At 37.9% G+C, this 12,028-nt stretch overlaps 1 protein-coding gene across 1 annotated transcript; it reads right to left on the minus strand.

The window, feature by feature from the left end:
- Positions 1–1,551: 1,551 nt before the first annotated feature.
- On the minus strand, positions 1,552–4,064 carry tubb4b (tubulin beta 4B class IVb). The gene is made up of 4 exons (XM_015396446.1): positions 3,816–4,064; positions 2,987–3,095; positions 2,777–2,887; positions 1,552–2,693 (listed from the first exon to the last, which is right to left on the minus strand). The coding sequence occupies exons 1-4, from the start codon at positions 3,870–3,872 to the stop codon at positions 1,633–1,635; spliced, it is 1,338 nt and encodes a 445-aa protein (XP_015251932.1). The 5' UTR covers positions 3,873–4,064; the 3' UTR covers positions 1,552–1,632.
- Positions 4,065–12,028: the final 7,964 nt, after the last annotated feature.

A 12,028-nucleotide genomic window follows, 5' to 3' on the forward strand; every position in this document is an offset into this window, starting at 1 on the left:
TAATTGTATATTGATAACCTTGAGAAACTTACTTATGTTGAGTCTAAAGATAACATGCAAACTTCCACAAACATAAGAAATGCTTTGCCTGTTCAGTAGAACATTGGGCCTCAATTAATTAGGGTTCAAATTTGTTTTGAAGAGCAGCATAAAACATGTGATCTTGCTGATCTAGAATGCTCTGAGATAAGAGAACTTTACTGAACTCATGACCAAGAAGTTCACATTAGCTCTAATAAATGGGAGGTGCAAAAGAAGGAAAAGGTACAAAGAAGTGAGTGTATACAGTCGGCATTTTGTCAAAAAATATGTTGGATTCTTTGATATATATCTGAGGGTACTAAGCTCACATGGCAATTTTAATGGCACGTAAGAAAAACAGAATTCCTCTGAAGGTTAGTTCAAACATTGTGTGGAGGCAACCCAACAATTTTCAGCGTGAGTTTGTACATAGATATGTCTACGTTAGCACCGCAATGGATTAGTGACCCCTCACCTATTGACATGGGCTCCTTTAGGCATACAGGAGGATCACAATATCTTAAAAGCAGGAATCAAAGGATATCTCAAAAAACCAAAAGAATGTTAATTTCATTGTTTTAATGTCTTTCTACATTTTATCAAAAATAATTACACAAATGCAGCTCAGCTAAAAAGGAACCCCAGTGGTTAAGTAAAAAAAAAAAAAAAAAAAAATCAGGTTATTAGATGGACTCAACATACCAGGACGCAGATTTCTCATCTTCAAAATATTGTATGCTGAGAGGCTTAAAATTTTAATCAAATCCAATCAAAACAGCTCCAAGTGTGCATCTCACAACTTCAAAACAAACTTATTGCAGGCATGCATGAACCGTTTGGAAGAAGAGAACAGTTTATACAAACCATGCTATGCCATCCTGTAGTTATCCATTACAACCCCCCCACCAAAAAATAAAAATAAAATGTTTGGGCTTAAACTTCACATATGCTGGATGTTGATCTAGTCATTAAATTAAGCATTCATTTCTGCATGTCCTCAAGTTCAGAGAAGAGTGGAGCAACTGAGCAGGGGACATGAGTGGACCACTTACAGATGTATTTTGGGGGCAAATGGATAAGATTTTTAAAACCAAAACCTGCAGGCAGTTTCACAAGGGCAACAATGTTGTGGGTTAATCCCATAAGTAGGCAGTAATATTCTTTAAGTTTTCCTTCATGTTCAAATATTTGAAAATGGGCTCAACTACCAGAAATATTTGTAAGCATTTCCATCTTGATAGCAATGAATCTGTAATTTCCAAAGTGTATTGAAGTAATCTTCATTTATTGTACTGCTTACCTTTTATCAAATGGGTTTAGTGCCAATACTACTCCAGACATCCCAGATTCTATTCAATACTGCCACCTAGTGGACTCAGTATGCTACAGGAGACATGTAGCACTAGAAAATGGAGCCTGATGACTTTAATATGTGGGATGAACAGGATACAGTAAAACAGGCAGCAAGTCAGGAGGCTGAGGAATAAGTTAAAAAAGCAACTGAAACAATAAGATAAAAATAAAACCATGTTTGTTTCTTTGTGAATGTATTTATTTAGAACACTGAAAAAGACAGGTCACAACAGAACAGAAAAACATTGACAGGAAAATTTAGGCCAGATCATCATCAACCTCCTCCTCAAACTCTCCCTCCTCCTCAGCAGTGGCATCCTGGTACTGCTGGTACTCAGACACCAGATCATTCATGTTGCTCTCTGCTTCAGTGAACTCCATCTCATCCATACCCTCACCGGTGTACCAGTGGAGGAAAGCTTTGCGCCTGAACATAGCTGTGAACTGTTCAGAAATGCGCTTGAACAGCTCCTGAATGGCTGTGCTATTGCCAATGAATGTGGCAGCCATCTTGAGCCCACGAGGAGGAATGTCACAGACTGCAGTCTTGACATTGTTTGGAATCCATTCAACAAAGTAGCTGCTGTTCTTATTCTGCACATTAAGCATCTGCTCATCCACTTCCTTCATGGACATGCGGCCACGGAAGATGGCAGCCACTGTCAGGTAGCGGCCGTGACGTGGATCACAGGCAGCCATCATGTTCTTGGCATCAAACATCTGCTGGGTCAGCTCAGGTACTGTGAGGGATCTGTACTGCTGACTACCTCTGCTGGTAAGGGGAGCAAAGCCTGGCATGAAGAAGTGCAGACGTGGGAATGGCACCATATTAACAGCCAGCTTACGCAGGTCAGCGTTGAGCTGCCCAGGGAATCTCAAGCAGGTTGTGACTCCACTCATTGTGGCAGAAACCAAATGGTTAAGGTCACCATATGAGGGGGTTGTGAGTTTGAGTGTGCGGAAACAGATGTCATAAAGAGCCTCATTGTCAATACAATACGTCTCATCTGTGTTCTCCACAAGCTGATGGACTGATAATGTGGCATTGTAGGGCTCAACAACAGTGTCGGACACTTTGGGAGATGGAACTACACTGAAGGTGTTCATGATGCGGTCAGGGTACTCTTCACGAATCTTGCTGATCAAGAGGGTACCCATACCAGAGCCGGTACCGCCACCGAGGGAGTGCGTGAGCTGGAATCCTTGCAGGCAGTCACAGCTTTCAGCCTCTTTCCTGACCACATCAAGGACAGAGTCCACCAGCTCTGCACCTTCAGTGTAGTGGCCCTTGGCCCAGTTGTTCCCAGCACCACTTTGACCTGCAAATTGATAAAAAAAAAAAAATTAAAAATTAACTTCAGAGGACTTAAATTGACACAAAGTCAATTTCTCTGCAACATACCAAAAACAAAATTGTCAGGCCTGAAGACCTGCCCGAATGGTCCAGATCTCACAGAGTCCATGGTTCCAGGCTCCAGATCCACCAGCACTGCTCGGGGAACATACTTTCCACCTAGACAGAACAAAGAGCACACACACACACACACACACACACACACACATGAGAATCGAGTACAACACCGGTTCATATAAACAGTACTAGGCTACTTACCAGAGGCTTCATTGTAGTAGACATTGATCCTGTCCAACTGCAGGTCACTGTCTCCATGATAAGTACCAGTTGGGTCAATACCATGCTCGTCACTGATAACTTCCCAGAACTGAAAAATTAAAAATACATACATGTTTGAGTGAGTTTTAAATATTTTTTGTTTATTGCCGCCATTTCCCGCCGTTGAGCGCGCGTTCTCCCCCTATTGGCTGTGCAAGTTATGAATTTCAAACTTCCCCACTACGTCACTAACGGTCCGCCCAGAAACTAGGCGCCATTCAAAGCGCGCTGCAAGTAGGCCTCGGTGGTTAAAAATATGAATCCGCCAAATAATTTTAAACATTCACCTTGGCTACATTTTTAATTTTCCTTTAGGGACGTCGATTAGGCGGAAAAAGATTTCGAAGTTCGCATAGTTAACCTTTTTAATGACCACTCCTTTGATCACATATAAAGAATGAATTATGACTTGAAGAGCTGATCATTTTTTCCAAAAGCAAGTGCGCTGTATAATCCTGCCGCCATTTTTCAACCGTTCTTGGTCCAGGAAAAATAAATTTGAGAAAAAAAAAAAAAAAGAAAAACATAAGACACTATAGATCGACAAAACCTGGAGATTCTAGGGCTCGCTATCGACAAAACCCGATACAGAGCAATTTAGTTTACCTAGTCATTCAATTACTGCTCAATTCGAAAGAATAGGGGCACAGTGATATTCCCAGGGTGTGGTTACAGGGGCGCAGGAAGCACAAGGCAGAAGCTTTAACAGCTTAGAAAAGGTGTTCTTTAAATGTTAAACCTATTCGCAGTATATATAACTTGCCCTTACCTTTGCACCAATCTGGTTTCCACACTGGCCGGCCTGGAGATGCACAATTTCCCTCATTTTCTCTGATAGCTCACTGTTCCACGTCGACAAAGCCTGCTTGGATTTCCGTCGGTAACTGCGTACTAACTAGATATGTTCTTCTTTTATTGAGGAATAGCCCGCCCCCGTTAAACCGCTATTGGCTATCTTCAATATGTGTAACTTACAGGCGTGGGGTTAAACCAAACACGCTTCGCACATTTATTTGCTATTGGACCAAAAAACTGTCAATCGGATTCATGTAGGCCCATGGTCCCTCCCTCCACACGCACACGTCACCCAACTTCCCCTCTCATTCCCTCCTCTCTGTAATCGAATGATGGCCGAACGGAAATGCAACGCGGCGAACAGAGTCTAGGCTTTTCATTACCGCCTTCCAGGGCACAGATTAGCGAAACATAATAGTCATTCCTTAGTATTCATATTCAGTGCGTGGCTTAATTTTAAAGCTCCAAGGTCCAGTTCAGAGACCTCGATAGAGGAAGTTGTTGCAACAAGACTGACCAAACAGGCAGTACACAACTTCCGCAATAAATCAGCTTTGTTCTCTGTTTTAGCAAATATTTTATGTGTAATCCCGTGATCTGACAGTTATAAAGGACCAATTCTGTAATAGTTAAAATTACATAAATAAATAAATAAGTCATAAATATAATCCATTGCTGAAATTTGACGTTTCAATTAGTGAGCCATTAGCCTAACCCAAACTTCTTTTCTTATTTTTTATTTAAAAATGAATATCCATAGTTCTTTAATTTTTATACTGAATTTTCCCTTTACTTATTTGGCGCAAGTAAAATATTCCTTAGTCACCCTAAGTCAGAAAAACATTCAAATTAGAAGTAAAACAATTAATAATAACATGAAGCACCACATAAATTGGCATGATTCATCCTGAATCTGAGAAGCAGCCTCTAAATGATAAGCATCTTGGTGAGATTTATTGTAAAAAGACTGTTCTCAAAACATATTTCAGTGAATAAAGATAAAAAGAATTATTACTCCTCTGTGGTTGTTTTCACATAAATCAGGTGTTTTCTGTGTATTTTTTCAACTTTTCTTTTCCTTTGCTATTTCCATCCTCATTCTCACTCTGTTTTTTGATATCAGACCTAAGTTTCCTGGAAATTATTTGGTTTATTAAGGTTCTTCTTTAAATTGGGAGGTTGCCAGCACAGAAAGAAATATAGCTTTCTCTAATCTCTACTTTATAGATTAACTGAATTGAAATAAATTAAGTGATGGACTTTTCTGAGCCACATTACTTTCAGATATTAAAACAATGATTTATACTGGTCATGAAAGTTGGAATGACAAACATTCCATAGGCTATTTGGATAAGCATGTTAGAAATTGGATGGATGGATGGATGGATGGATAATTAGAGGTTATTTCATTCCCTTCCACATGGCATTATTACTACTATCTCTGCCTCGTGGCTGTCTTTATGATGCTAAAATTTAATTTAATTCAAAAATACTTTATTGATCCCAAAGGTACATTTAATAATTGAGAATATAACATAATATAAATAAATTATAATTAAATCCACCCTGCCTCTCACACTCTGGTGACAGTGACTTAACACCCTTATTTACAATTTTGTAACAGTTTTGCACTTATTGTAAACTGTGCAAGCAGACTTATTCAACTACCAATAAAGCCCTCTAACTGCACATAAAATTTCAGTAGAATAAGGCCTTTGTCGCCATTGCAAGGTGATCTGCAAAGGCGCGGTCAGTATAATAGCTGTCAGAGAGGATTAGTCAAAACTCAAACAAATGAGCAGCTACTTTCCCTAGCTGTACGTTGGACTGGACTATTCATTCATGTGTCTGATATATTTGATAGTGAAACATTTGGAAGGGAAGATGAACACAAAATATTGCCCATGCACTATGCAGTGGAAGCAGTATGTGTGGAAACTAGGCCAGATAATCAAGATTATAAATGCTGTGTTAAATGATAATGTTGTTTAGACTTTATATTAAATTTAAATTCAAGTTTCTAGATACAATAATACCAAGACCTATCAGATAATCTCATTTCAGTGTAATTAACTTTGAAGTCTTTCTTTAGCTGAATCCTTTGTAGGGGATAGTCTTAGGATCTGGTCATCTCAGCTTATTTCGCTTGCTTGCAGAGGTTTTTCTTTGAGCAGAACCTAATCAATTATTCATTGTTTCTTCCTCTGAGGAGGATGTGTTTGTGTGTGGTGTAGGTTTACAGGGATGGTTTGAATCAGGTCATGAGGAAATTAATAAAAGGAAAATTATTTTAGAGAGGCAAAATATCTGTTTTCAGTAATGTGAACTAATCTTCTGTTATTATATATTGTACCGTACAGTGTTGTGATGATGGATCACGGTCAGTGCAGTTAGCTTGCAGTGTAAAATTGCATTGATCTACCTCTACCTTTTCTCATGATTCAGCAATTCTCAGGACACTGCAGCATTTAGCACTGCCACTCCCCATCACATAAATATTACAAATGTGGCTTGGACAAGCAGCAGCTCCTTCTGAACATGAAGCATGGCTTTAAAAAAAGGAGAAAATATCACTTTCAAATAAAATAGAAACTTATGGTAAGCAGACACAAGCTGACACAGTTATGGGGAATTCCACAATATTCCTTGTTGGGAGGAAGTCTGCTTTAAACCATTCTAGCAGGCTGTGGAGAGGATGGGTTATTATGGCAATATTAGCACAAATGAAAAGTCTACTTTTCAATCAATGCCATGGCCTTAATGGGGATAATAAAAAAAAAAATACTCTAAAACATATTTTATGTTAGCCATAATAAAGGATAATGTCTTACTTTTTAAGAAAGCTAAGTTGACAAATGACTCTAACTTCTAAAGGGCTAGTCTCCAGTTATAGTTTAATTTTTAATTTCCCTTTGGGAATACTAAAATATCTTTGAATTGAGTTGAATTGAACAGTAGTATTGGGCCTATCGTTTCAGATCTCTGATATTTTGACTGGTTAAACATGATCTGGATTATTCTACACTGAACAGAAAGTCTTTAAAGCACAGGGTGACGTTAGTGTAAGTTTAATTCTATTTATTGAAACAAACAACAAATACTGTTTGTTTTTTGTAAAGGTATTGTTGAAACACTATATTTTCTTATCTTCCATCTGTCCACCCATCCATCTTCTACTGCTTATTCTGTTGGTGCCTTGTTTTATTGTCCGCTGACCAAAGTATTTTATTTTACTACTTGCCGTGTATGATCCAGAATGCGTGATATAAAAATCCAATACTTAAAAGATAATGAAATAAAATAGTTACCTCTTGAGCTATAGCAAGCAGTAGTGGAAGCAGGGAAATGTTGTTTAAAACACAAAGTGTCACACTTCACATTTCAAAGGATGATTTAATGAGAAATGGGGTAGACAGAGCCTTTTTAATTTACCTTCTGTGCTCACTAGTAATAATATTTATGGTCATATCTGATAATAATTATAGGAATGGACACAAACTGAATAAAAACCCAGAATAAAGAAGGAGTAGCCACAGCAAGGTTCTATTGTGTCCAGTTGATACTGTGGTCATTGAGCTGTTGGAGTGAATAGGCATAGATGGCAACAGCTGGTCTTATTTCAGCAGTGAGAGGCACTGAGTAACTGCAGCAGGAACAAATCGGTCTGAATAATGCTTTCAGACCACACCTCTCTCTGACCATACATGAGGCCCCAGTTAAGACAATGTTTTTTTGTCTGACTCCAGGTTACACCCATGTTGCTTTGTAAAACACTTGGGAAACACAGACAGACAAAAAACTTTAACGAAATAACAATTCACTTCAGAGAACCCAGTAACAGAAAGAATGCTCCAGATAGAATTATTTTTAATTCAGATTATTAATTATTCAGTGTCATTAAAGACAATACCTCCTCACACAGTAATTAAGCTAATAGTACAATCCGATCGTTTTAATTTTGGATCACAATTACTCCAGGGTGTATTTATAATGGTGGCCAGGTGGGGGCCTTGTAACCATAAACATAGAAAGTAGTCATTGACCTCTATTGCCTATTCTCTAATGCCATGGAGCCAGCTTTTAAAGTAATTCACCCCCAATAATATTTTTTCTCTGCAAACCTTATAATACAGCTTTCATAGACAATATGTAGAAGTATTTAAATATTCAAGAGGTTACTTAGTATAAGTACATCTTAACTGCACTTAAGCAGCTTTTTTTTTTTTATATCTGTACTTTATTTGACTATTTATTTCTCTGTTAACTATTTTCATTTACACAATTCTTCCTCTAAACTATTTTGAAAAGAGAATCTGTCCAGTTGGAGTACAGGTTGGTCAGATAATAATACCAATAGACACATAGATAAAGACAGGGGCCTGGAAATTTTTTTGAAATAATGGCTCAGATTCTGAGATGCAAGACATTGCCGATCCATCCCCTCTTTATTAGATATGAAGTTTACTTGTTTATTATATTTCAAGTTTTACTTCAATTTCAAGGCTAATACCAGAATTCTAAAAGCATTCAGCTGCTTATATTAGACTTATGTTTAGTTCAATTTATATCATCCTGATTTTTATTTGCTGCAAAACCAGTCTGCTTATTCTATGTTCCCTCTATAGGGAGCAAAAGAGAATTGTGTTTCAATTATATTTTTAGAAATTGTTGTCCGTCCGTCCGTCCGTCCATCCATCCATCCATCCATCCATCCATCCATCCATCCATCCATCCATCACTGGGGAAAACTATGGTACTTATGGTGTGGAACGTGATTGCACACTTGTTTGGTAAGTTAAAATTCTCAAGATTTTAGATAAGAAATGAAGTTTGGATATAGGTCTATAATAGACCAAGTCATCTGGGTCAAAATACTTTTTCTTAAGCAAAGGTTTAATTAAAGCTACTTTAAAAGCCTGAGGTATATATCCCTATAACCGGAATAGACTAATCACATATAAAATGAAGATGAAAATCCGAGGGAATACTTCCTTAAATAGCATGGTTGGAACTGGATCTAACATACAGGTTGAAGGCTATGATAAAGATGAAAGTTTGACTCTGAAAGTTCAACGGAAGCAGTCTAAACCCCGTTTAGATTCTACCTCAGATGCTGTCTCACCTTCCAGAGATGAACCAATTATATTTGGAGGGGTTTGAATTATTTTATTTTTAAAAGAATCAATCTCATAAAGAATCCATATTAATGAGGAGAAATATACTGCTCTAGCTTTATGAAGGGTCTTTTTATACAGCAGTAAATAGTATTTCCAGACAAGGTATGATTCCTGTAGGTATGTAAAGCACCATTTTCTCTTCAACTTCCAAACATTTTCCTTTAAAGTATATTGCTCTTTTTTAAACTAAGAAGCCAGCTTTCTAATTTTAAAGTTTTCTTTGTCAAAGGGCCAACATTGTCTAAGGCAGTATGCAGGGAACTAGAAACCCCATCCCAAAAACATAACTGCATTATCTGATAATGGTCTGCTAAAGTCAAACCTTCTTTTGGGGGAGAAGGACTCTGTTAAAGTAATCCTGAGAGGACAAGGTTGAGAGGAAATACTTTTATTCCTTTACATTCAGTGCCACATGTAAGCACAGGGTCCAGAGTATGAAGAAGAGAATGTGTGGGGCTTTTAAAGCATTTTGAACAAATTAAGACAGTCTAAGACAGCATTAAATGTTAAATTAAGCTACTGTATCACCTTCAGTGTTGGCAAGGATGTTAAAATCCCCCACTATAATGGCTAGTACTCGAGTTGAGAGGGAATGAGGGGAGATGGCATTCCCTTAAATTAGCCAATAGAAGCAATACTGATTTTCTGATAAACAGTCTGTTTTATATAATAAATACTCTAAATGAATATTTGAAAGGTGAGTAAAATGATTCGATTTTATATGAGCGTATTTTGTTTTCAGGCTGAATGAATTTGAATTTAAAAGCATTTTTTTCAGATTTTGAAAATGATTTCAGCTGTTTCAATTTAATTAATTGAATTTGAATAAAAAATACTTGACTTGAAAGGATTCAGATATTCATTTGCAATGGTTTGTGATGTTTTGTTCCAAATCTTAATAGATTAATTAAAAGATTTAAAAAGATTTTCCAAAGTAAAATTAAAGAAGTGGCCTATGACTATGAAGCTGATCCCAGTGATCCCCCCAACCTGCATTCGTAAGTGTGTAGGGAGAGTGATAGCCTGGAGCATGAGGAAGATTTATCATTAGCTTGAACATACTATAATAGGTAAGATAAATACTATTTAAACCAGTCTAGCACTGTCAATGATTGGCATACCTGACATGTAACAACCATACCATGCACATTGCTTTAGGATAATAGACTATATTAATTAGGCTATGTATGCTCCAAAAAAAAAAAATCCTTTTTTTTTTCTACAACTCTATATCTAACACTAAATGTGATAAGGACTCTGAAAACTGGTGTAAAAATTCAGAGTAAGGGCCTGGTAGATGATTCAAAGTTAAAAACAAGATTTTTTTTTGCTTTGTGATTTGGATGAGGGAAACTAAAGGTTAAATGTTCAAAAGAATTGTTACTATGAACTGGCTTTGGATTAATAAGTAAATCAGAGTGACAGATTGTTGCTACTCAGCGTCCTTGCCCAAAATCTCTGGGTATGCAAAGAGGCCTCATTTGTGCTCATACAATCCTCTTTCTATCAAGTTTCTGTAAAACAACATAAATCAATTTAATGATCAGAAATCAAGTCATTAACTAACATACTTTTTGAAGAGAGATCTTATGTTGAATAAACCAGGTTTAATTGTTTTCACTTTTCCCAGATCGGTGTCATTTTAAATTAGATTATCCATCCAAAGATGGCATCCATCCAAAGTTGGATGGATGCCATCTCTCTAATTCAGACCAGGTTTTCCCCACAAAGATTATCAATGTAGCCCACATTATTTTCAGGACACCACCTTGACAACCAGTGGTTGAATGATGACATGCGGCTAAATCTGTCATCAACAGTCAGATCAGGGTGGGGACCAGTGAAAATTGTCCAACATTGTTTTGGCAAAATTACACACTTAGGCAATACTAGTTTTAGTGACCTCAAGTTGGTGTAACCGGGTAACAGTCTTACTGTATTTAACCTTATCCTTAGCCAGCAGTTTCAGGTAGGATTTGATGTCAGCCATTCTGGCCCCCGGGAAACTCTATTGCCTCGTTTATGCCTATGAGCTGCCAATGACTAGAATGGGCTTCCCAGTGAGTGCGTCACTGAGCAGTGAAAATCGGTTAGAAACATAAAAAGTGAAAGGCCAGGATAATCTAATGTGGACACACTTAAACTAGTGCTTTTTATTTTTATTTTAGCCACACATTCTTTTAGATCTCGCACAATAGAATGGGATGAAAGTGAAATAAATATTAGCTACTACGATCATTTTCTGAGATTTTTACATCTGCATTGTTTAGCTTCAGCAAAAAAATACTTTCATTATATAGTGTCAATTTTTTAGATTTTACATCTTTCTTCTTTCGCTCCTCTCTCTTGCTCTCTCTGTCAGATTATTCCTCTGCCTCCTTTGAGGCCAGGGTGTCAGAGTTAGAATCCAGGCTTCAGGCTTTTGAACTAGCCCACCTGTTAAGCCACCAAGAGCAGGGACTCCTGCAGATAGTGGTCCTCCAAAAGTGCCAGAGCAGTCAGGTGATTGGGTAACGGTACGCAGAAAGTGTAGTCATGGATCTTTTCTCACTGCTGACCACCATCCTGTCCACGTTTCTAGCCGATTTCTCCCCCCTCTGTGTCGCACCCACTGAGAAGCCCACTCTGGTAATTGGCAGCTCCATAGTCAGAAACATGGCAATAGAGACACAAGGGACCATAGTCAAATGTTTGCAGGGGGGCCAGAACGGGCGACATCAAGTCCTACCTGAAATTGCTTGCTAAGGATAAGGTTAAATACAGTAACATTGTTATTCACACTGGCGGTAATGGCCTCTGGTTATGCTGATCAGAGGACACTAAAATTAGTGTTGCTTTGGTGTGTAAGTTTGGCAAAACAATGTCGGACACTGGTCCCCGCTCTGATCTGACCAGTGATGACATGTTCAGTCGCATGTCGTAATTCAACCGCTGGTTGTCTAGACGGGGAACACAACATGAGATACATTAATAATTCTTTTGGGGAAAGCCTGGTCTTATTCGGAGAGAT

This window comes from Cyprinodon variegatus, unplaced genomic scaffold (genome assembly GCF_000732505.1).
Source record: "Cyprinodon variegatus isolate N-32 unplaced genomic scaffold, C_variegatus-1.0 Scaffold798, whole genome shotgun sequence".
Lineage (NCBI taxonomy): Eukaryota > Metazoa > Chordata > Actinopteri > Cyprinodontiformes > Cyprinodontidae > Cyprinodon > Cyprinodon variegatus.